General features: G+C 38.4%; 2 protein-coding genes and 1 non-coding gene across 5 annotated transcripts in view; 1 reads left to right on the top strand and 2 right to left on the bottom strand.

Moving 5' to 3' along the window:
* Positions 1–906: 906 nt before the first annotated feature.
* LOC141913897 (leucine-rich repeat-containing protein 71-like) lies at positions 907–19,192 on the top strand. Of its 3 annotated transcripts, XM_074805088.1 has the most exons (16): positions 7,329–7,408; positions 7,616–7,749; positions 7,995–8,092; positions 8,444–8,668; positions 9,178–9,379; positions 10,009–10,083; positions 10,502–10,570; positions 11,255–11,414; positions 12,042–12,236; positions 12,895–12,993; positions 13,437–13,506; positions 16,625–16,657; positions 16,859–16,953; positions 17,052–17,160; positions 17,574–17,689; positions 18,527–19,192. In XM_074805088.1, exons 3-16 carry the CDS (start codon positions 8,014–8,016, stop codon positions 18,653–18,655), a joined length of 1,656 nt encoding a protein of 551 aa, XP_074661189.1. In that variant the 5' UTR covers positions 7,329–7,408; positions 7,616–7,749; positions 7,995–8,013; the 3' UTR covers positions 18,656–19,192. The 3 variants fall into 3 exon arrangements, with proteins under 3 accessions (XP_074661187.1, XP_074661188.1, XP_074661189.1); XM_074805086.1 differs by lacking the exons at positions 7,329–7,408; positions 7,616–7,749 and adding an exon at positions 907–964; XM_074805087.1 differs by lacking the exon at positions 7,616–7,749 and having other exon boundaries at positions 7,303–7,408; positions 18,527–19,191.
* Trnat-agu (transfer RNA threonine (anticodon AGU)) lies at positions 2,084–2,156 on the bottom strand. Its single transcript has one exon. It is a non-coding gene; the product is annotated as a tRNA-Thr (tRNA).
* Positions 19,193–22,100: 2,908 nt separating the features above from the next.
* The window catches only part of LOC141914172 (corticotropin-releasing factor-binding protein-like), a 38,791-nt gene continuing 35,720 nt past the window's right edge, over positions 22,101–25,171 (bottom strand). Inside the window, exons 3-8 of the mRNA XM_074805438.1 lie at positions 24,966–25,150; positions 24,381–24,591; positions 23,866–24,047; positions 23,525–23,539; positions 22,652–22,760; positions 22,101–22,249 (exon numbers count right to left, since the gene is read on the bottom strand). Of these exons, the coding sequence (XP_074661539.1) occupies positions 22,101–22,249; positions 22,652–22,760; positions 23,525–23,539; positions 23,866–24,047; positions 24,381–24,591; positions 24,966–25,150 (851 nt within the window). The remainder of the gene's footprint in view (positions 22,250–22,651; positions 22,761–23,524; positions 23,540–23,865; positions 24,048–24,380; positions 24,592–24,965; positions 25,151–25,171) is intronic.

Below are 25,171 nucleotides of genomic sequence, written 5' to 3'. Positions count from 1 at the left end.
CCGGCAACCAGTCTATTGCGTCGCCAATGCTAGTGGATCGGTTTCGAATCCCAGCGAGTGCGGGTGCCATCTAGCGGATAACAGAACACGTAGCATTTCACGCAGAGCGAATCAGAGCAAAAAATATTAGATGATCACGCGAAACATAAATAGATAAAGTTTATTGGACCATATGTTAAAGGATCTATAGGCTTAGACCTACCCCATACATCTACATAGAAATCCTGACCAACACTTGTATGGGCTTAATTTAGGCACGGTTGAACACCGGCCCGAGGAAACGTTTTGAACTCTTTTTTATGCTTAGTGTGCAGGTATTTCTTATATCGTCTTCACCCCACACTTTATAAACTACACACTAGCTCACGGAGAAATTTCAGACCGCCTTTTCATTCTAATCAACGAAGGATTTTATATCATCTTTACAACGCGGAGTCCAGGGCCGGTTCCATAGACAGAGCATAGACTTAAGACCGGTTTAAGACAAACTTAGTTCTATAGCCAATCTAACAACTTAAGACCAGTCTTAAGGTTTTAAGACCACTTTTGGTCTTAAGTCGTGACTATGGAACCGGCCCCAGGAGTGTTTCATCAATGTGAACACATTGTTTGATAGTAAAAACGACGATAATAAACCATTTTCTCGTTAATGGAATACGCCATGAGACGCGATTGAGAGAGAAGGAGAGACAATGGATTATAACGTGCGTTCAGATTAAAAACATCTCCGCTATTATAGCACAGCAGCCGAGTGGAGCATATTGGAACGATTTATACATATTCAACGTGCTGGTGTATCATATCGTAAAAGCGTGTAGAAAATAGGATATTGTCGTCGACCAACGGGTTTAGGACATCGAGAATTTTGAAAATCAGAACTTTCTGGTGTCGTCGTGGTGAGGATACGTTTTGGATCACCGAGACCCGAAATGGCGTCTTTTAAAACAATGAGGAACACGATGTGGTAGGCACCCAATCTTTGTGATTATTAAATTATTTTTTCTATTCTTTGAAATTATAATTGAAGAGATCTGTTCCTGGCAAGTGAGTGTGTGACCGGGTTGTGCATAGAATCATTATGTTACATAGATAAACCCTTGGCTTTTGCGATTGTTCGAAAAATGATTTGTTTATTTTTTTTTCATCGCCAACAGCAGCAGCACTATCTGAAAATTCAGTTATGATTGGGATCTTTTTTAGACTTAAAATACATAGGCCTAATCTAAATTATTTAGAATTTGACATTTGAATAGAACGATAACCACACTCAAACGTGGTGAACGGATAATAAGATAAAATCCCACTATTTACAGATTAAAAGAATTTAAAAACAAGAATTTATTTATTCAATCTAAAATATATAAAAGACACGACGTTTCGATCTCACCCTAGAGATCATCGTCAGGTGTGAAATTTAGATTAAAAACAGGGGTAATTTTAATCTAAATCTCACACCTGACGATGATTTCTAGGGTGAGATCGAAACGTCGTGTCTTTTATATATTTTAGATTTAATAAATAAATTCTGGTTTTTAAATTCTTTTAATCTGTAAATAGTGGGATTTTATCTTATTCAACATTAGAACAATTATCGAATCGAATTTTAGATGTAAATTCTATATTATTCACACAGAGCTTCGTAAAATGTGGCTCTTGCGCGCGAGCCAGAAACAGACACCATCATCTTAGCATAAAATACAAATTGATTTTCCATACGAAATCGATTAGATGAAAAATAATCCTATTTTATGCATCGTCAGGCGACATCTGTTTGCGCGATACGCGGCATTACGTCTGCGCAATTAGTATCCGCCGTTAGTAGCTTACCCACCCTAGCTTATCATCCGTCCATTACTCCCAGACCTGTTACTTACCTTCGTCGGTTACTATGACCATACTATGTACCTATAGGAAGAATGCGTGTTTTAATGGGGGTTTTTGAAAATATTTATCTAAAAAATTTATTTTTTTGGGAGAATTTTTAAGAAAGATTGTTTCACGGATTCTTGAAAATATATTTTTAATACATTTTTACACTGGTCTTAGAATAAGTCTGAAAAGAAAAAGTTTTTAGAAAGTTAAAAGGCACCGCCCGGATTTGAACCGGGGATCTCCTGTTTACTAGACAGGCGCTTTAACCGCTAAGCCACGGCGCCGCTTGTGGGCAATTGAGCTCGGACCAGGTGTCCAGGCTGTCCAGGTCAGTTCTTCTGGTGGTGTCATGTTCGGTTCAGTGACCAGCTGCGTGACCAGTGGGAGTGGAGTTAGTGACTAGACCAGCTACCAACAATAGGGGAGCGAGTATAGAACCTTGCTTAACTCCCTCCCACCTCACTTGTTGGGAAAGCAACGAGTAGAACAGCCACAAAAGTTTTTTTTGGGGGGGGGGGGGGAACTCCCTCCGCTCGACTTATTGTAGTATGGTAACACAATTAAGTTGAGGAATTGGGTATTCCTGAAGATGAATATCAGAATATAGTCGAAACTTCGTATAAACTACAAGCTCAAGAAAACATTTCGGACCAGTTTTATTATTGTGGGGGATTCTCAAAATATTAAATGTCTATTAATATTGACGCTAAACTGCCTTTAACCAGTGTTGTTTACCACTAGCAACGGAAACTTGGAGCCATGTTTGTTTGTCGTCGTACGACCTTCTAATTTTATAGCCCATGAATAATCAATTAATAACGTCACTTAATATCAATGATATCGTCGTGGGAAGCTGATATTTGTTTTAACCCTCGAAGCCCTGTGCCGCCCACCACTGAGGAGAGTATGTGCTGCTGCTGCTGCTGCTGCTGCTGTTGCTGCTGCTGCTGCTGCTGCTGCTGCTGCTGCTGCTGCTGCTGCTGCTGCTGCTGCTGCTGCTGCTGCTGCTGCTGCTGCTGCTGCTGCTGCTGCTGCTGCTGCTGCTGCTGCTGCTGCTGCTGCTGCTGCTGCTGCTGCTGCTGCTGCTGCTGCTGCTGCTGCTGCTGCTGCTGCTGCTGCTGCTGCTGCTGCTGCTGCTGCTGCTGCTGCTGCTGCTGCTGCTGCTGTCTAGGTTTACAGATGACGTCACTACCGCTTTGTGGTCTTCGCCTTTTTTTCCTGAGAGCGGTTTGTAATTTTGTTGCGCTTGATTGACGTTTGGTTGATAGATTTAATTAACTCGGTCAGAATTATTCAATACCTCTCTCTCTCTCCATCAAACTCCCGTTTTATGTATCCATTCAATAAGTTGTTTTCAATAGTAATCGACAGCGCGCGGCTCTGAGAGGTACAAGGAATCAAAGGAATCAAATGATAGAATGAAAGAGGGAGATGTTGAATCAAAAGGTTTCTTTCACAAACGGATTCGATTAGTTATCGACTGGGTCGCAGTCGATCTATTTGCCGATACTAAATCGCAGTTGCCGGCGATGCGCGTCCGACTGGGCACCAGCGAAACAGTGATAGCTAGGATTACAGTCAGTATCCAGTTCTGGGTCCCAGCGAAACAGTGATAGCTAGGATTTCAGGCAGTATCGAGTGCTGGGCACCAGTGAAACAGAAGATCAGGAAACCCGATAGTTCTATACACAGCGGAACCTCGTTACAACGAACTTCAGGAGACCAGAAAATCTATTCGTTACAACCGATAGTTCTATATACAGCGGAACCTCGTTACAACGAACTTCAGGAGACCAGAAAATCTATTCGTTACAACCGATAGTTCTATATACAGCGGAACCTCGTTACAACGAACTTCAGGAGACCAGAAAATCTGTCCATCATAACCGATAGTTCACTGTTATATCCAGCATAAAGTTACAATTTTCATATTTGGAATGGAAGGGAATTCTAGGTTTGCGTTATAACCGATTGCGATCGGGCGAGGTCGTTAAAACGAGGTTCCATCACTGTATACTACGCATAGGTATTTTCATACGAGGAAGACGAAGTTTTTTTGTAATCCACGCTATCATCAGAGAGGGCTATAGTACAGTCTAGCTGACAGTGTCAGTGTGTCAGAGATGAAGATGATGGATATTCACGGTACTGACTACAGAAATAATATACATGCAACCATCAACCAGGTTACGTAAAACCAGATGCGCACGCACGCACACACATCACGTGACAACACGGATTAAAAACGATTATCCGACTTTCTGGTGACGGTTCTGTTTTTTTTAATATTTTCTCTAATCGTGAGATATTAATTAATTCAGTGGTCTCGTCTGCTGCTGATAGTGGTGATGATGAAATACTCTGATTATTATCGACAGCGATATGTTTAACGGGATTATAATCGCGAAACACGCGATTCGATATTGTAATATCGTGCGTCTCGTCCATTAAAAATCCCCCATTGACGTCATTCGAATTCCTGTACGGCGATATAGACACTTTAAGAGAGGATTTAATCAGTGAGGTCGTGATTTCCAAAGTGTAGCCACATCGATTCGACGATGTCATAGGTTGATTTACGAAGGCGGCCATCTTTTCTCGATGTGTCACTATGACAGCATCAATTTGATGACGTCATAGGGAGAAACAGCAGTGGCCATCATCTTCTCCGGATGTATTTCATTAATCGACTTTGCTAGAAAGGATTACTACATAAGTCAGTAAATTTGATGATGTCATAGGAGGATTTATGGAAGCAGCCATGTATGAATAAGTTTCCTCAATTTGATGATGATGTCATAGGGAGAAATAGGAGGCGACCATCTTTTCTACTTAGTGTGTGTACCACGAGATCTATACTTTGAATAACATTGCTAAACAGGATCTATAAATCAGTTCGGTGTGTGAATATTTCGGATTAGTCCCCGATATCAAAGAGCGACGGAAAATTATGTCTGTTACAAAGACACAGCACGAGCCCACCGTGTTAGCCAACTGTTCAAGGCGTCATTTTGCCAGGTAAATTCCGGACAGTTCATAGATTATCTCCTGCAAGGGCGGATCTGGGGTCTGAAATAGAGTATATCATATAATCAAATGGGTCATGATGTAATGCTTTATTTACGAATTAAATTACAAAACAAAGTGGTAGGAATTAGTACAAAATATTGTAAAATAGGACGTATATCGGAAGACATTGCGCCATTTTGGGAATATAGAGGATTTGATAAATATGGATAGAAACTTTTCAAGTATCGGTTGATATTTTAAATTTTCCATTAAACTTTCGGGACAAATTGATATTTTATGGAGTAGGGGGTGTCCAAGCACCCCCCCCCCGACCTGTGTTCTTATTTATTTTAAGGTAAATACGTTTAGTTTCTAATTCAAGCTTGAGTAAGTTAACTGAGAGATTGTAATCGTAAAATCTTGTTCAGTGAAGTGTTTATAGACAGCAGTATAGACAGTAACGGTTCTATTGTCGGCTGCCATTTTTAGACAGTTCGATATCGTCTGCTGTCTATGACTAATTACCAGGTGCGCGAATTAATTCTATTAAAATCCACAATATCATTATCATATTATGACAAGTATTGAAAACGGCTTGATATTCAGAAGGCTTCAGAGCGGTAAACCCCGAATGCCTAAATAGTTTGGACGCGTCCAACTCGGCGACTGGTGACAAAAACAAAGTCATTTCTGTGGCGTTAGCTTATTTCACCGAACCTCAATTCGTACTTCGCTTCAAACTGGGACTAATTCGGACGTGTCCTATTCGAGGACGTTTGACCAAACTCGTGGAGACTTAAACAGAATCCTTTTTCTGACGTCGTCCTAACGTATTTCTTTCCGACTAGGAGTATAGTTCCTTTATCGGCCCTGATTTGTCGAGGCAAGGTTAATTCAGTTACGGTGGTGTATTTGGGATTATCTTCAGATGTTTAAGTAGTTCCCGTATTTTCAAAATCGGCAGCGATCAGCGGTACTTTTTTCGTGACCCGTAGCTCAAAGGAATTTATCAAACACACGGATTTATAACTTTAAACTTGTCTTATTTTTATTTTGTGCTAAGTTTTTTTTTTCGGTAACGAACTGAAGTAATATGCACAGATCGGCCGCGGCGTTGAGTCGTACTAGCGCGCTACCGCACAACAACGAGCCGGGTGACTTAGAAAGGTTGGTTCCGAAATTAAGCAAGTTTCGAGGGACGGGCTCAAATTAAACATTTTCAATATTCTTAAAATCAATATCTGGTTTGGCCGTTTTTAGGGAATATTCTTCGAAAATCTTTAAAAACGATTGGAACATCTGACTAAATCAGAATTTACTGAAATTTAACATTTGATTTCGTGATCCAATTTTATTCAACGTTTTTGTATTGCAAAATTATTCCAGTGTGGAAAAGTTCTTTCCCAATTTCTCGAAACTGTCAAATCCCGATCTAATTATTATAAATAACATTCTATCAATATTCATGTCTTCAATAACCTATTGTTCGACCCCCCTCGACGTTAATTGGGTTCCTTTTCACCAATAGTGTGTGTACGCCTGAAAGTCCGAGTTCTTAAGACGTACATTGTCCAAAATTCATTGATAATCTGATAATTGTACTACTAAAGACCACTCGTTTGTTATTCGAGTCTTTTCAATGTTTGAACATTAGAAACCTATATTAGATTATGCTCATTACGGGAGACGACTTGGTCCGGGTTCGAACCGACCCCGAGTCCAATAAGAAGCACGTTCCCAGAATACGATATCAGCAGCCAGAGTTAAATGATTTATAGGCTTGGAGCAATCCAAGGGACCTGACACAAGAAGTTGTTGACCCCACCCTACCTAGGATACATTATACTGGAGTCAAAAACTTTTGTTGAGTCACTTCATTTTAGGAATACCGGGTTATACCTGCTCCAAGATTTAGGGCAGGCCTGGCGGTTCTTAGGGGGTTACCGGAGGTTGGTTTTTAGGAAGGCCCGCGGGGGCAAAAAGCCAAAGCTGTGCGGTTGTGTGGTTCTAGAATCTTAGGATTTACAAGGAATGTTACAAGTGATAAAGGTTGTCACCATAGAAAAGCTTTGGTTAGGGTGTTCTTTGGGGTTAGGTTAACCACTACAGCGATACCAGTGTCGGTACTGACTCCGAAATGTGGGATTCGAACCTGATCGAGAGAGACTGTTGGTATTATTCCGGCACGGATTGTAAACTAGTCAATGTTTACATTGGATACAAGGCGAACTACATCGCGTATCAATTCATTATTACAAAAAAATGAGAAATCAAAATTTTACTCCAATGAAAAATAGCCAGACATTTTGATTTGATAATATGCGATCAATTTGATGTAAATTTTGATTAATTAGATGTTGAAAATTATCAGAATTCTTTAAAATATTGAGCACTATATTTCGTCGCATGAACACTCCCGGAGGTGTTCCTCGGTCGTTCTAGTAAAGTTGAAAATTTATCGGAAATTTTACGTTTTAAACCGGTTTTTCGAGTAATTTAAGGCGACTCATCTCACATATCGGCTCCCGTAAGTTGGTCCTTTTATTTTAGAACTAAAAAAACTCATCCAATTTGGGGAAAGTATTAGAACTGAAAAAAGATTTCGAGTTTTTGAAATTTTACAACTTTTGTTTGTTTACATTTTTTCTCACAATTTTCATTTCTGTCTGGTGTCTTGAGGTTTCGTCAGGGCCTCAGGGTTTTGTCACATTTGAAAGTGAATTGGATTTTTTAGCGATACCCTAACCCCGAGGTTCATCATTTGTCCATTTAAAACTGTGAGTGAAGGCAAATCTGGCTGTCTGGTCCTGGTGAAGTACGACTACTACACTTGTCGTCAGTCCGGTCAGTCCAATCCAGTCCAGTCTAGTAAGTTACCTAATATTTTGGTGGAAAGCTTTTATAATCAGATATGGTTTGCGAAAATATCCGATTGTGAAACTAAACCACAGACAGGTTACTGGCTAAATCCAGTCCTTGACAAAATCTTGTGGACTCTATCCCAATAATTAAAACCAAGCGGTATGATGCCTCTCCAATCAACAAAAAGTCTTAAAAGGCTGTTATTCTGTTATTCACTGCAACCGAAACATTTTCCTTTGTTTTTCTTGTAGTTTCGTGAAGAAAGTCAGGATGGGCAGAAAAGTGGAGCGGGCTTTGAAACATACTGCGGCGAGTTCTCTACCAGATGATGAAGAGAACAGGACTCCAGGTTTGTATCTTAATTAGCTTCTAATTACCCTAAAACTCATTGAAATCTTCAACGTCACTTTTACTGAAATAATCGCTATTTTTCGCGTCTGTTTTCAAATGGAAACAACAAACGTTTCTGATTGGCTGGTAATGTGAATATAAACTCAGCTTCATTCTCAATGCTGATTGGTCAATTAGAGTAAAGTCTGCAGCTCCGTTGTCAACCTATGGGCATATTCGTAGTGACAATAGGGGGGCAGCACTGTACATCAAGCAGTCAAAGCTTTTAGCTTAAAAAACCTTTTCATTACTGCATTTTGTAGAGCCATTAGAGAAAATCACAATTATTTGCTTGAGTTCTGTTTTGTAGAGCCTCACGTTTGTAACGGGAATTTCACGACCGATTTCACCGAGTTATCACGACGACGCGGCTTAATCGTAATCCCTCCGGTCGTAACTCGTCCGCGTCGACCTCCGTCGCCGTCGATGATACCAACAATGGACGCGAAAGAGTCGTCGAAGAAAGGTCGCGGTGGAGACGATAAAAATAAACAACCCGAGCCGGAACCGGAACCAGAACTCGACGAAAACGGAGGTAAAACTGTTATTTTTGTTAGTGGCGCCACCTTTTAGGGGCGATAAGAAGCTAGCAAAATGCACTTTTCGCGTAAACATAAAACATGAGACTAGAAATTACTGGAATTTATTCAAAAGACTTCTATTCATCTGAAAATAAACAGAAGTCTTTTAGGCCACACCTAATATGAGACGTGTTCGGTTTAGGGTTCAAGGATTTCTGGCAATGCTGATAATTGCTTTGTTGAGCTCATGTGAAAAATTGAATATTACACCAAAATTAAGCTTAAATTTTCTGTATTTTTGGACGTTCGAAAGCCTGGCTTCGTAACGAGGTTTCACTGTATTTACAGTCCTACAAACTCCCCACAGCTGTAGTATGAAACTGGTCACTTCTTGTGACATCTTCCGTTAAGGGTTCAAGGATTTCTGAAAAAATTATCACTTTCATTTCCGTAATGTCTGTTTTGATAAGAATTTGATAAGATTATCGCTTATCGTTAGTTTCGGTTTGTTTGTATTTTGTAGAACCTCCTGAACCTCCGCCGAGAACGTACGTGATGAAAGATAAGTTTGAGTATTTTAAACCGTGCGTCCAAGTCGAGATGGATCATCCCGATAAACCGGACACGGTCACCGAGGTTTTCATTCGCGGTTGGAAAATCGACGATTCGATGTTGGATGTTTTTAGTCAGTGTTTCGTCACAATGGAACGATTGCACACGTTGCAGTAAGTTATGTTTATACATCAAGATTCCCCTCTCCTCCATCAGCAGGGGATTCATCTTCCATCGGCAGGGATTCCCTAGTAATGACACATTCTCCATCTGCAGGGGATTCCCTAGTAATGACACATTCCCCATCTGCAGGGGATTCCTTAGTAATGACACATTCCCCATCAGCAGGGGATTCCCTAGTAATGACACATTCCCCATCTGCAGGGGATTCCTTAGTAATGACACATTCCCCATCTGCAGGGATTCCTTAGTAATGACACATTCTCCATCAGCAGGGGATTCCCTAGTATTGACACATTCCCCATCTGCAGGGATTCCCTAGTAAAGACACATCCTCCATCTGCAGGGGATTCCTTAGTAATGACACATTCTCCATCTCAGCAGGGTATTCCAACCAGATGGCATCATAAAACCCCTGCCTTTAGCAAAGACACATCCTCCATCAGCTGGGATTTGAAACTGCCTAGAAACCTAGACCAGTTTAAGGCAAGGCAATGATTTCAGCAAGGGTTTCGAACCCGATGACATCATCAGACTCTTCTCTAACAGATCCATCCATCCTTCCTCAGGACCAGATGACAATTCACATTTTAAACATTGTTCTTTTTTTGTTTCTCTACAGTTTTTGGAGTACGGGTTTAACAGCAGAGTCAGTGAAAACTATAGCATCATTCCTGCCACATTGTGTTAATATCAGGTCAGTATAGATAATTCCTGCCACATTGTGTTAATATCAGGTCAGTATAGATAATTCCTGCCACATTGTGTTAATATCAGGTCAGTAAATTAATTCCTGCCACATTGTGTTAATATCAGGTCAGTAAATTAATTCCTGCCACATTGTGTTAACATCAAGTCAGTTTAGATAATTCCTGCCACAATGTGTTAATATCAGGTCAGCATAGATAATTCCTGCCACATACCGCAGTTGATTTTACGAGAAAACATGAAAATAGATTTTGTGCTGTTTAGATTTTTTCAAATTTATCAATAACCGATGCGTAGAAAAACTGACTTGAGGAAAATTTATGAACGAGAATTTTCCATCCGGAGTTGAAAGAGAAAAGAGAGTTTTATTGGTTAAATAGAAATATCTCTCAATATTTTTTACGTAGGTCTCTAGTTTTGGAAGGTAATCCCATAGAAGAGGAGAATTACTGGCAACTGATCGCTGCTGAAAGTCCGTAAGTAACGCTTTATTGTCAACCAAGTCATTTTCAATGGATTTTACCTGCAATCACAAGAGAAAGTGGCAAAATGGGAGAGACAAATTTTGAGTTAATGCAGCCGTAATCATGGAGCGCAGTGATGACGTAGAATAAGATATAAAAAATAAAAAGAATCCGCCCCAGTGTATCATTTGCGTGTCTCTAGTGTCTTATGCCCCTGGGGCCGGTTGCACAGTTGTGACTGAAGTCCAAAAGCGCTCTTAAATATTAAGACTGATCTTAAGTTGTTAGATTGGCTCTAGAACTAAGTTGGTCTTAGACTGGTATTAAGTTGTTAGATTGGCTCTAGAACTAAGTTGGTCTTAGACTGATCTTAAGTTGTTCGATTTGCGCTAGAACTAATTTGGTCTTAGACTGATCTTGAGTTGTTAGATTGGCTCTAGAACTAATTTGGTCTTAGACTGGTATTAAGTTGTTAGATTGGCTCTAGAACTAAGTTGGCCTTAGACTGATTTTAAGTTGTTCGATTGGCTCTAGAACTAAGTTGGTCTTAGACTGATCTTGAGTTGTTCGATTGGCTATAGAACCAAGTTGGTCTTAGACTGGTCTTAAGTGTAAGCCATGACTATGCAACCGGCCCCTTGATCTACCAGAACGGTTAACTCACAATTTTTATATATATGCCATTTGTTTTTGCAGGCTACAGAATCTGTCGTTGAGACACAATAGAATAACAAATAAAGGAGCTGAGCAGCTCGGTAAACAGTTGGGCGAAGTGACAAGATGCAATACAAAACTCATTACCTTGAATCTCAATAACAATCAGATCTCAAACGACGGAGCTGTTCATTTAGCGAACGTAAGTTTCATTGTGGTAATATCCTAGGAGATATTCATACAATTTCTATTTGAAAATAAACTACAAACACCAGACATTAGACATTTCATCAGCTCGCTTTCAAAAACTGCTCGTCCACACTTCACATGTGTTCAGTGCTTCATCTGAGACATTTCTAATTGAAAATGAACTACAAACACGAGATATTAGACATTTTATCAGCACACTTTCAAAAACTGATCGTCCACACTTCACATGTGTTCACTGCTTCACCCGAGACATTTCTAATTGCAACTATCAGACAATAGACAACTACATTAGTCGGTTGTAGCCTAGATTGTCCGTAAGGGGTCGATGGTTCCAGGTTACAAATTGTTTATAAAAGGTCCAGTGTTTTAGGTTGCATATTGTCTAAAGGGTCCACACTACAATAGGCATGTGTAGGTTCCAGGATCCAGTTCCACATTTCTGACATTTAAATTTGAATTGAGCGTTAACACATCGAAAATGAACTGATCTAAACTCTGAGTTAGCTTTGACTCACAACTGTGGAACCGGACCCGAGTTGTCTGTACAGCGTGGGTGAGTTCCGGTTGTCTGAAGGGGTCCACGTTTGTTTAATCGCTGTTCTATCCTGTTATATTTCAGGGATTGCGTATAAATCGTACATTGCTGTGTTTATCGCTGGCTAATAACGATATCGGAGATTTAGGAGCTCAGAAACTGGCGGAGGTTCTATCGAGGTTTCCGCTGACTCACGACGAGGTCGTCGAGAGGCGGAAACTCGTCTCGGAGAAAGGTTCACCCGATATTCAACAGATGTCCGACACGCTTCAGAAATCCGTGAGTTTCGTTCGACTTTTTCTAGAAGTATCTTTATCACTTCAATGATGAAATAATCCAAAATCGAAAACCAAGATCCAAGCAACGTCAATCAAGATAAACGTGAACATCAGGCAGCCATCTTTTCTAGAAAATTCAACGTATCAAAAAAGCTGACATTTTTGCTAGAAGCGCCTCCATAAATCCATCTCTGACACCATCAAATTGAACTGTGATTGCTTTATGTAGTTCGGTGATGTCATAATTGGGATTTATGGAGGCTGACATATTGACGGGACGTGTTAAATGCACCTGTTGTTATTTGTAGCCCCCGTTAACCGGTAGATCGGACAGTAAAGAAATGGCTTCTTATATGAATCTCCCTATGACATCATCGAATTCATGTGGTGGTATAGATACTAGTACTTCAAGCAAAGATGGATACCTTTATAAATCCGACTATGATATCATCCAATTATGGTACATCTGTATCGCGATATCACTTTGATGATATTATTGGGAGATATATGATGGTAGAGATATTTCCGATGTCATAGTGGAAGATATCAAAGCCACCATCTTTCCTAGTTTATATCACATGACGTCATAGTTGGTATTTATGGAGGCTGACATGTTGACAGGAGGTGTACGTGTTAAATGTGCGTATTGTTATTTGTAGCCTCCGTTAACCCGTAGATCGGACAGTAAAGATCGGCCCGGAAGTGTTCGCAGTGGAATACAGGATAAAAAACGAGATAAATCGTCATCAAAGAAAAAGGTAGAGACTTTAAGCTCTAAATGCTATCTCAGATTATATCGAAATATCAAAATTTTTGGCCTATCTCAAATTTTATTGAAATGGTATCTAAGATTTTGGCCCAGATGTTATTGAAACGCTATCTCAGATTTTATTGAAATACTATCATAGATTTTATCAAAATGCTATCTCATATTTTGTCAAAATGCTATCTCAAATGAATATCTGAAATGATATCTCAGATTTTGGCCCGAATGCTATCTCAGATTTTATCAAAACGCTATTTCAGATTTTTGTCCAGATGTTATCCAAATGCTATCACAAATGTTATTGAACTGCTATCACGAACATTATTGTAATGCTATCTCACATTTAATCAAAATTCCATATCAGATACTTATGAAATGCTATTATAGATTTTGTTCGAGATAGTTTGAAATTGATTTCGATTTTTTTTTTTAAAGGATGATAAAAAGGACGACAAAGAGAACAAAACAAAAGGAAAAAAAGATGATAAAAATTCTTCGAAAAAAGGTGAGGAAAAATGTTCTAAAAATTTATGAAATTCAGGCCACAAACTTAAGAACTTACTACAACCATGAATGATAAAATTGAAATGTTTGCTAATTTTTGCTAACCATCAGTCTTGTGTGTGTTTTTGAAATCGACTTTTCGCAAAATCAAATCAAGGCTACAAAAACTGCATGTTTTGTGTTCTGCGCTCAGACCGAGGAATTCTGAAAGGTTTTTATGATACATAGAAAAAAAAACAGTCTTTAAAACTCTCGACTTTTCTATCTGTGAAAATTGTAACTCGTCCAAACTCTCTGCTTTCTGGCGATAAAATCTTCGTAAAATCTCGTGTTTTGTCCTTGTTGTAGACTCATTCTTAGAAATATTACAAAAAAGATATCCTTTCAAAAAATCGAAGTAAAAATATGTCAGATTTCTTTGGAAAGATTTTCTGCAAAATCTGAAAACTTGTAGGCACCAAAACGATTCTGAAGAGATGTTGACTAACAATTCGACAATTTCAGTGATTTTTCTCTAAGTATTCTCTGTGGTCGGTTTCATGCGAAAGTTTATAAGCTTAAAGCGGTTAAGATTGAATTTTGTAAGTTCACATTGAAAATATAACGAAACCAACAGTGGCTCAAAAAACATGATACCTTGTTTCTCCGAATCGACCGGTTCATTGCAATTAAATTTGTAATCAGTTTATTTCTATAACTGCCAGGTCTGTTATTGTTAGCCTGATCATAATTTTCTTTAAAGTGATATACAGGATAGGTAGGCGGCTGAGCAATTAGAGAAACAAGGTGTCCAATTTGTTTAGCCTTATGTTGCCTTCATTTTGAAGATTAATTTCAAAATTTCAAGTTTTAAACTCGGCAAAAATGATGAGAAACAAGGTAGCTATTTATTTTATATTTAATTTATCAAACTTTTTCCGTGAAACTGGACGCAGTGGTTTCAGTTTGTAGAGTTGATACCGTGTTGCTGTTATTTATGTTACTCTCTCTCTCTCTCTCTCTCTCTCTGTACGCTGTGTGTGATGTATTTTAATAGTACGACGATTGTCAACCAGCTCTACAGGTAAACACACTATTAAATGTGTCGTTGTTTTAGTAAAAGGATCTTTTACCCTAAATACACAGTTAGCATATACCGTAGACCATTGGAGTTAAATCCGACTCCAACCGTAGACACACTGAAGATTAGTCTCTCTTCTAATCTTTGAGGTCTAGTATCCTCTCCTCATCTTCGCCTCTGGTTTTAGAATGAAGCAAGTCTCTGAGCATTCGATGTATACTTTTGTTATGGCATTTTCTCTCTATCTTGTCTCCCTGTCCCTTCTTTCTGCCCTTTTCTCTCTTCGACAGGGCCCAGTTTCACAAAAAAGGCCTAAATCTACTTAAGATAAACTGAATTAATGAAGAAATTAGATCGATTTAAGAGATAAATCTTTTTGTGAAACTGGGCCCAGTTCTTTCAATTCTGTCTCCCTATCCCTTCTGTCCATCCTTTCCTCTCTTCAGCAGTTGTTTCTATTCTATTTTATCATCTTTCATCTCTTCATCTCTTGTTATGTATCGTCTTTTCATCCTTCAATTTTTTCTCAGTCCATCTCTTCCCAAAGTTTAATTCTCTCTCCTAGCACCATCATCTCCTGATTGAGCAGCATGGCCCACTTCATCACTACATAGCACCTCACCACCTTTTCTATCTTGATCCATCCTCGTCTTTCGATCCATTCTTTTCGTGCTCACTGCGTAGTGAGAGTTTTCAGATTCTCTCTCATCTCTATCACATTTTCTCACGCATGATTTTTGTCAGATTAGATTTCGGAAATTTCTCTTCGTTAGTACTAGATACTATTTCAATAAATTCTGCGAGTAAAGGCAAAAAACTCATATTTTTATCATCGCTCACATTCCATGAATTTTCATATTATTTCTATTTTTAAGATTTTCTGTAAATAATACTTTTTGGGAAAATATTTACTTTTATTGACAAAAATGTTTGGTTAAAATTAATGTTTGATTAAAAGGTATTTAACGCGATAAAAAGATTTCTTTAAGTTGGGAAATATTTTAACTAATTCGTCAATAATCTAGAAATGAAATGATCGACTAAATATTTGTGTCTTGTTCTGTGTAGCCGTTCTTGTGTCTACGTTAACTCGATTCGGTACGTATCTACCGTGTGGTGCTGCCCTCCAGTGTCGGATCCCGGTGATTTTCATATCATTTGCATATACCAGTTGGGTGGGTTCGAATCCCATATGATCCGCTTCTAGTTTTCTATTGTTGACCGTCGTGATATTATGCAAATACGACAAGCTATTTAAACCACTAGGCCAGTGAACTGTTTAGTGGTTAGTTCGCTTGCTCGGTTCGCTCTAGTTTCGGGTTCGAGTCCCAGTAATGATTTTCCAATAGTTTTTTTTTTACATTCTTCTTAATCATCAGCATTCGATTTTCTACTTGAAAACGTGAATATATTTCCATCTAATAGTTTTCACCTTTAAAACTAATTAACAGCAAGTCAGATAATTATTTTTTCTCCTCAAATTTCCGAGATAATTTTCAAATAGAATATGTCCCCTTAAAATAAATTATACGTTGTTCGTCTGTGAGTCGAATGTTCGTCCTGTGTTTTATATGTCTTTAATGTTCTTCTCATCGGGACCCAGTTCCATATATGAGTTTCTCAAACTATTTATCTCAAAAAATGAAATTTGTTTCGGATAAGATTTTATGACTCGTTAGCACGTAGTCGTTGACGTAGACCTATATTCTTGAACTAAACCTAAATACTTGAAACAGACTTTGTAAACATCTTTATAGGACTAGTTTATTTCATGAATATGGGACTGGGTCTTAACTTACTCGTTTTTTGTTGAGATTCATTTTTTACTGGACTCAACAAAATCAATTTTTTCAAGGTTTACTTGTTTCAAATTTATGACGATTTCTTCGATTTTATTCTCTGTTAAACTATTGTCAAAATTCAAGCTGGCGATTTTTCGCTTGTTTTACGACAGTTGTTTTTTTGTTTTGAAAAATTCAACCCTTAAAAAAAATAAAGATTAAGAATTTTCCATTTTTCGATAATTTCTGATTGAAAATTTCCCTTTTCGCAATTTCAGGAGCTTCTTCGAGCGGTGGACGAACATCAGGAGGTAAGAAGTCAATCAATAAAGATATTTGAAAAGTAAACACATAAGTCGTTTTCGTTGTGACGATGGCTACCAAATAATGACATAAAACAAAGTTTAACTGTTCGGATATATCTAATTCATATAAGCAATTTGACTTGATCCGTTCTGCCGATGCGGATGATTTTCTCACCGTCACCAATTGCCTTCTTTTCGTTGCAATAGCTTCTATCACCTTGGACCCGAAGGCGTCGAAAGCGAAAGAAAAAAAGGCAGGAAAAGACAAGGGTAAAACGGGAACGATTTTGGCAGAAGTTGAGGTTAGCTCCAGATTGAGATTCCCGCAGTGGATATCTTTAAGAGTGAATCGAGTTGGAATAAAAAGTAGATTTGTAATTGTTTTTTTTAAATCTTACAGACACTAGATATTTCGGAGTCTGTCAGTCCGTTACTGGAGCCTGTGGAGAATATAAACGGTCGACTGTGGATCGCTGGAAATAGAACATTGATCAACTTGAATTTAGCTCGTACGTGTCAAGTGCTGCCATCTGTGTTCAATAATCGAAACTACTCCATGGCTGAGTTGTGCTGATCGCGACTTCCTTAAGATTCATGAGTGGTCTTAATTCTTATTGTTGGTTTTAAGTTGTAAAATTGGCTACAGAACCAAGATCGTCTTAAACTGGCCTTAACTCGAAGCCAGGACTATGCAAGCCAACTGGCCTTGTAGTTGATACTGTTCGACAAAAATATTTGGATTTTAAAATTACTTATTCATTTATTGCACAATTTTGATTGAAACAATCAGTTTTGAGATTATCAAATTCAAACACGAAAATGATTGATATCTCTTAGAAGATATCTGAATTTGAATATTCCCGTTTGTTACGCATATTTCCGAAATTAAACTTATCATCGTTTTTATCTCGTTATTTTTTAGGTAATAAAATCGGTGAACACGGAGTGAAAGCTTTACTACTAGCGATTCAGTATCAGACGACGCTGTTACTGGTTATTCAAACAGCTGGTACTGGTCTAATGAGATTGTGTCTTCATGTAAGCAAGTTCTTCAAATCAAAAAGAAAAAAGCGACCTCTAACGACCAACTTGAGCACCACATTTAGATATCATTTGGTTTCTATCAAGTTTCTAGATTAAAAAGATAAAAAACCCACTATCTACAGATTAAAAGAATTTTAAAACCAAGAATTTATTTATTCGAACAATCTAAAATATATAAAATACACGACGTTTCGATCTCACCCTAGATATCATCGTCAGGGCCCAGTCGCACAGTCGTGACTTAAGTCCAATAGTGGTCTTAAATCTTAAGACTGGTCTTAAGTTGTTAGATTAGCTATAGGACTAAGTTGGTCTTAGACAGGTCTTAAGTCTAAGTCATGACTATTCAACCGGTCCCTCAGGTGTGAAAGTCTTGCAAAGTAGTTTTTTCATTCTTCCATTCAATCATTTATGATACACTCTTCTAGACTCATATTATGTGTCGTCTATTTTTCCTCTGATTCTAAGTCGCAGTAGTCACACCTTGTCGTCAAGAGTCTAAAGTTCGCACGGAATAAGTTAACGACTACTTTTTAGAAACTGCAAGTATTGTCAACAATATCTAACAGCAAATCTTGCGAATTGATAAGATAGAAACCCACTACATCTACAGATTAAAAGAATTTAAAATCAAGAATTTATTTATTCGAACAATCTAAAATATTTAATAAACACGACGTTTCGATCTCACCCTAGGGATCATCGTCAGATCATCGTCAGTTTATCCGTTCACCACGTTTGAGTGTGGTAATCGTTCTTTCTAGATAAATATGTTGTAGTCATTTTTTTGAGCGTTTTTAGAAATTTTATTCGTTTATTTGTCTTCTGTAGAAAAATCGCTGTTCGGCGGATGACGTCACGATGCAAAAACTGACGACCTTGATGGAAACGAAAGATCCGTTTTATAAAAACACGGACGGGGACTCGGCAAGTCAACTCAGTGAGTCCAGCAGAAAATAGATCCCAAAACATCCGACTTGATCGAGTAAATTAAGAACGTCATTGTGGCGTGAAATTAGGAATTCAATGTCTACTTTCCTTTTTTTCAATTTTAGGTTAGGGCTCTAATTCTAATTCTAATTCTCACTTTTTTTGTGAAGCCCATGAATACCTGATGTTCTTAAAAAAAAAAAATATTTTCATAAATGATTTTTTTCTCATTTTCAAATACATTAGTTAAATGTGATGATCATGATTCGAGTGATTCCTTTGATTTTGTAAAATTGTGTAAGAAGTTCATTGTTTTCATCCTTAAAACAGAATTGACCGCGTGAAATTGTGATTAAAAATTTGAAATTCGTTGCAAAAAATGAATTAGAAATTATTGTTACTATTGTAAAATTATTGTTAAAAGTATCTTTGTCCAGTTGAACTTGTTGTCCTTACAACTGTTGCAGTTAAGATTCTAATTATTGTCTAAAATTCTGATAATTAATTTTTGTATATATTATTTGTTTATAATATCTTGTGTAAAGATGCTTTAATTAGTTTAATCGAAGTTGAGAACAATTCAATCTATTCATTAAAAACATTGTTTTAGAATTGTCTGAAAAATATATGAATCATTCCGTCCAATATAGTTAAATTTTTAATCTTATTTATTGTCTTTTTTCTGCTTATTCCGGTTCAAATTCCTGTGACGTCACCAGCGTATTTGCATATTTGCAACTCCGCGCACAAATTTGTCATTCGTATAGATGGTGACGTCACCTGCAAATTAGCATATTTGCCGGATGTTATTATTATTTGCATCCTGAAAATTTGAACAGAGAACGGCAACCAAAACGTACAAGAATTTCAAAACGGGATCTTGTCCAAATAATGCAAGTTGGCTAAATCCACTGCGAGAAGTTGGTTTGTTGGTTCGATCATCGTCAAAGCATCGATATTAAATCCCTAATCCTTTTACAAAACGTAATCACGATACAAAATCTCACCTATAGAACTGTTGGCGCGTCGAGGTCACTGCGACGGTTTAACGGATATTATTTTCAAACATTTGAATACGTTCTCACGACACCAAAGCGGCTATTGTTGTCGCATTCGAAGCAAGGCTTCATTTTTAGGTCATCACATTCAATATTGAAATATATATATGTATATACATTTGACCACTTTGTATGTTAAGACCATAATAGTGATGTAAGTTGGTTACCTTTGGATTTAGGCGAAGTTTTATTTTAACTGCACCTCAAACTATGAACCTGTTCGGGTCTAGAGGTGGCTGTAACTTTAAACAGAGATTGCGCATCGTGTATTTTTCATTTGGATTAACTGGAAATATCTATCGACAGCTCGAAAAATGTGAATTTTTAAGTGGATTTTGTGCGTGTGTGTGGATATCTATTGAGGATAAAAGAGCTTTTTGTCGGGATTATAAATCAGCGTTCAGTCGACCATGAAGGAGACGAGAACAACGAATTAGTTTACAGTAAGTTAAACTTCTTTTTTTCAACCGTATTTCGTTGATTTAGACAAATTCGCCCGCGACAAAAAATAACAATGGAAAAACGGAACCGAAAATTCATGTTTGTTGTGACATTTCTTTCGACGATTTAGTCGATTTAGAAGAATCCCCTCGACGAAGAGAAAATTAGGTAACCTCGAAATTTGATATTAGATTTTTTCAACAAGAAGCGATAAATATTTGAGGTGAGATAGAGCGAGGACCGAGATAGATAGATTCTAATGTCTCATTTCCGCTGAAAACGTTTCTACTATAATTTTTCACCTAGCACCAATAAGCCGGTTCGTTTTTCGCTGCAAGTGTCCTCGGTAAAAGTGTTAAGACGGCGTTTGTCAAACCCACGCTCCGTTTTCAGAAGAATCGAGGTTCAAATTTCTCCTAGGTTCCAAATTATCTTTTTTCGAGTTTCCTGTCAAGGCTTAGCTCAAACCTCGCCGCTAAATTACATATAGTTACTGCCTGTTACAGGGGGCGGATCTAGCTTTTCGGAAAAGGCACTACCTACTTGGGCCACTACTTATACATCTGGGGAGGGGGGGGGGGTGCTCTCCGAAAATATTTCGAAAAATAAGATGCGCATCTAGGTGCATTCTGAGCAATAATGAAATACGCTCACAATTGCTCCATTTTCTTGAGTAGAAAAGTCCGAGGTTAATCGGCCGAAAAAAACGGAAATGCACGCGCCCCCTGGACTGCGTTACCAACACTAATCGATTATCGATTATATGAAAACAAAGTCAAATCGAATTTTTATTTTCGCAAAATTTCTTTTCTTTATTCCAATCGTTCTGATATACATTTCAACATTGTTTTGCTTTTCTTTTAAAAACAACAAAAGTAAAATAGAACATGTTTTTTTTCTGCGCGCGCGGTCGAAATGTCGTGTAACAGAGTGTATTATTATTTGATTCGATCAGTTTTCTGTAACTCCGCTTTGGGAGTCGTAACGGACATTACTGAATTTTTTTGAATTACTATTCAGGATATGATTTATACAAATAAGAAGATAGGAGAATCTGTATTTCAGGGCCCGGTTTCATAGACTGAGTATCAAAGTTATCCCTAAGGGTAAATCCTCAATCTGGGTGACAACCACCATAGTAACCACGAGAAACCATGGTTATAACTGACACATTTAAAAATGTTCCCGGGGACAATTTTTACCTCCATATCTATGAAACCGAGCCCTGGGTTATAAGCCCGTTTAGAGTAACACGCGGGAGTTCCCCTCGCGGGGGACCGTCTCTATTCGGAGCGTTTATTTCAAGATTCCTGATGATAAAATTTCGTTTCGTCGTTTAGTTAAGTTTTTCTGTTTGCTGAATTTTCGATTTCGCGGCGTATAATTCTCGCTCGTCTGGTCCAGTTTTATTTTCTTCAAAACATACAACATTTTGTCTCGTTGAACCCTGTCCAGAAATAGAATAACGATTATTATTGAAATTGACACAACCTAAACTTAACTCTTGAAAATGGTCTTCGATCTTAGACTGATCTTAAGTTGTTAGATTGATTATAGAACCAAAATGAGCTTAGACTGGTCTTCGATAGTCTAAACTCTTGAAAATGGTTTTCGATCTTAAGACTAGTCTCGAGTTGTAAGATTGGCTATAGAACCCAGATGAGCTTAGACTGGTCTTCAGATGTTAGATTGGTTAAAGAACCAAGATGGTCTTAGACTTGTCTTAAGTCGTTAGATTGGCTATAGAACTAAGACAGTCAGTCCGGTCTTAAGTCCAAGCCGTGACTATGGAACTGGCTCGTTGGACTAGAACCTCGGAACTTCAGCGTGCCAGCCGAGCATGTTAAGTTTGTCTGGTCGTTGGTGACCATTTAGCATCGGCGAAATCATGATAGAATGTTATAATTGAAAATAAAGCATCCTCTACTGGGATGGATGCCTTACCTCCGTTTGGGCCGTTGCTAATGGCGACGGATTCACGAACAGGTGATTCCCATGGATGAGAATTCGCCGACTTTTTTCTGCTCCATCGGACCGTACTGGAACGTGATCGAATTATAGTATTCTCCGCTGGAGACCAAACGTACGACGGACATCTGACAGGGCAAATCGTAAACCAGGCCGACTAGCAAAGAAAATTGAGGAAAATATGATTAGTTAATTGTCGAATAAACACTATAATCCGTGTATACTGTAGATAAATGAAGAAATCCCACAATTCGAATCTAAAATTATACGATCAAATTTATTATAATGAAACCCAACGTTTCGGCTGTTGACTAGCAGCCATCATCAGGTGGAATGACCAGAAAAACAAGTAACAAAGCATATTAACTCACAGGATCTAGAATAGAAGCAGTGTGTCAAAACTGAAGATAAACAGACCAAGCAATAAAACATCATCGGGTACCGTAGAAACCGGCTAGAATTGCTGTGGTTTCTACGGTACGCCATGATGTTTTTATTATGATTAGTTAAAATAGCCAAATTTGATAATGATAATAGATTTAAGGGATCCGCCGCTTACCGTTATTTGTTTTCATGCCGCACAGAATTCCCGAGTAAGCCATGTATGAAGGTTCTATTGTGTTTCCGTACAAGAATTCCGCGTAGTTTTTTTTCTTTTTCGCCAAACACTGAAAATATTTTTAAAGTTTGTTATGAGAAATAAGACCAAAAAAAATGATGATGAAACGTTCGTTAAAAATCTGCTTTCCAATTTCAGCCCTCCAATTTCCGTGTTATACGTCGATAATTAGTCACATAAAATCATACAATTTTTAGATATAGTTTAAAAAGGTGAATAAACAAATTCAATAAGTAAACATAAATAGGGAGGGTGGGGGTTGTCGGGGGTGGTGACGTGCAGGGGCTGCAGTTGCTCAAAGGTATACACAAAGTGATATACAGAACTTAAGACGTAAAAGCATTTTATTTGTACATGTTTAAATATCAAAAAAAGGAAAATAAACTTGACGCAATATTCAAAAAATTTTTTCTAAAATTAAAAAAAAAAGGTCGAAATGATGATTTCTCCTGTAAATGTTCGGAATTATCTTAAAACGTGTGTGTTATGTTGCTTTCCTTCCAAAAACAGAGCGAGATACAGGACGTACACAAAATATTAACACCAGGGGGCTCTGTCTTCCAGAAAAGATGACTACATCATGTTTTTAAATCTGGTCATCGTGTGACATCGTTAAAACATTGTTTCAAATTTTTGTTTTTTCTCAATCAAAAGTCATAAATGTTGCCTAAACGTCGCCACCGATATCATTTTTACGTTGACGTCATTGTAAATTCGATGATGTCATAGTGATATTTTATGGCTATATTTCTGGAAGACTCCTCAATTCGACGACGAATGACGATCAATTTTCGTCTCTTCTATATTACTTACTAATTTCGACGCCATCTTTATTGATTTAACGGGTCGGGTTTTAAACGCAAGTGCAATCAATCGAAAAAATAGAAAAAATAAAAAAAAATGAATAAAAACTTTAAAATCAGAGAAAAGTTATTTCACAAGAAAAACGGTGTAAATTCATGAGAAAATATGACAACCTCCATAAACCTCCTTATGACGTCATAGAGGGATTTGATGGAGACAACCATTTTGTTGAGGTTGACGAAATTACGAAACTTAATCGAATTTAACTTATGTACGATAAATAATGATAATAATGTGGTGCTCAAGTTGGTCGTTAGAGGTCGCTTTTTCGGTGACCTAGACATTGTTACCTTCTGACTGACGCCGACTTCCTTAGTGTGCACAACGCCCTCTATTGTCGCGCCGATGTTCACGCTGTCGACGATAGCCGTGGCCGGTCCGAACATTGACACGACGGCCGAACAGTTGTTACGCATTCCGTGATTGGACAGAGTATAGATACCTTCGCTGGCGCTCAGATACACGTTGCAGGCTGTCGAAAACAAAACAAGAAAGACAATGAGTACTGGCATGTGCTGCCACCTAGCTGACGAAGTGGCAAAATAGTTGCAGTAGCTTGATCTGGGCATTTTCCTGGACGGTTTTGTACCAACTACGTAAACATCGCATTATCAGCTCCATAACTAGTTAAATTAGGATTAGAGGATATGCTAAAAATTCGTATCTGAAACTTTTGAACGTTTTTTACCGGTAGGTGCTGCCACCTAGCGCCGAAAATTGACAAAGATTTAAGATCACGCAGTAAGGTGCTGCCACCTGGTAATAATTGACTGCGTTGCTCTGTCGGTTTTCGGTCACTACTCACGTCGTGAATGTTTCTTGAATTGAACGCGTATTTTGTAGCCCTCTCCTGTTGCCGGTACGATAGTGTTGATCATGGCCACGTTCTGGTTGGATGTGAACGTTTCGGTGGGCACGTTCCTCTGGCTACAGTACAGACGATACCGCTGGGCGTGAGGCAGAGGATGGTCGTATCCCGGGAACGTGTGGCCTGCAATCTCCATTCCGTCGAATATCTGTAGAAATAGAGAGATTTGTCTTTGAGATAAGCCGCTCCACGTGTGGCATGTTGGGATTCACCAGGTGTCGCTAGTGTGCAGTAGGGCATCAACTATATTGCAGGGATCAGGGTTCCACGTGTTGCATGTAAGGATCCACCAGGTGTCACTAGTGTGCAGTGGGATATCAACGACTGCAGCAGTAGGATTCCATACTTGCTGCAGGTATGGATCCACCAGGTGTCACTAGTGTGTAGAAGGACAGTAGCTAATGTGGCCATAGAGGATTCCACTTGTGGCAGGTATAACAGTCCGCCAGGTGTCGCTAGTAGTAAAGCAGCTTTCTTCGCTACAAATCATGCGGTTTTTTATTTCTATGTTGTCAGTTTTACCTGTAAAATGCCCTCGTGGCCCATGGTGGCGCAGCTGATCGTGAAGTCCAGGAATTCAATCTCGACGATCATGTCAGGTGGCGCTATGAAATACGTCACGCAAACCGGTGTAGGCGCCTCCCCTTCCGGTCGACCGTTAGATTTGAATATGTACTCTCCGGGTTTCTGAATAACTCCCTGACAGCCTGAAATAGAAATCGATTTCC

Source organism: Tubulanus polymorphus, chromosome 12 (assembly GCF_964204645.1).
Source record: "Tubulanus polymorphus chromosome 12, tnTubPoly1.2, whole genome shotgun sequence".
Classification (NCBI taxonomy): Eukaryota; Metazoa; Nemertea; class Palaeonemertea; order Tubulaniformes; family Tubulanidae; genus Tubulanus; species Tubulanus polymorphus.
Note: the sequence above shows the minus strand (reverse complement) of the source record. Positions and strands in the feature narration are given on the sequence as shown.

Bases quoted from the DNA above. Each gene is read 5' to 3' on its own strand.
- LOC141913897 (XM_074805086.1), top strand. From the start codon at position 930: ATGGCGTCTTTTAAAACAATGAGGAACACGATGTG. The intron at 8,669-9,177 runs GTAAAACTGTTA...TGTATTTTGTAG, and splicing joins AGAACTCGACGAAAACGGAG to AACCTCCTGAACCTCCGCCG. The intron at 11,415-12,041 runs GTAAGTTTCATT...GTTATATTTCAG, and splicing joins GAGCTGTTCATTTAGCGAAC to GGATTGCGTATAAATCGTAC.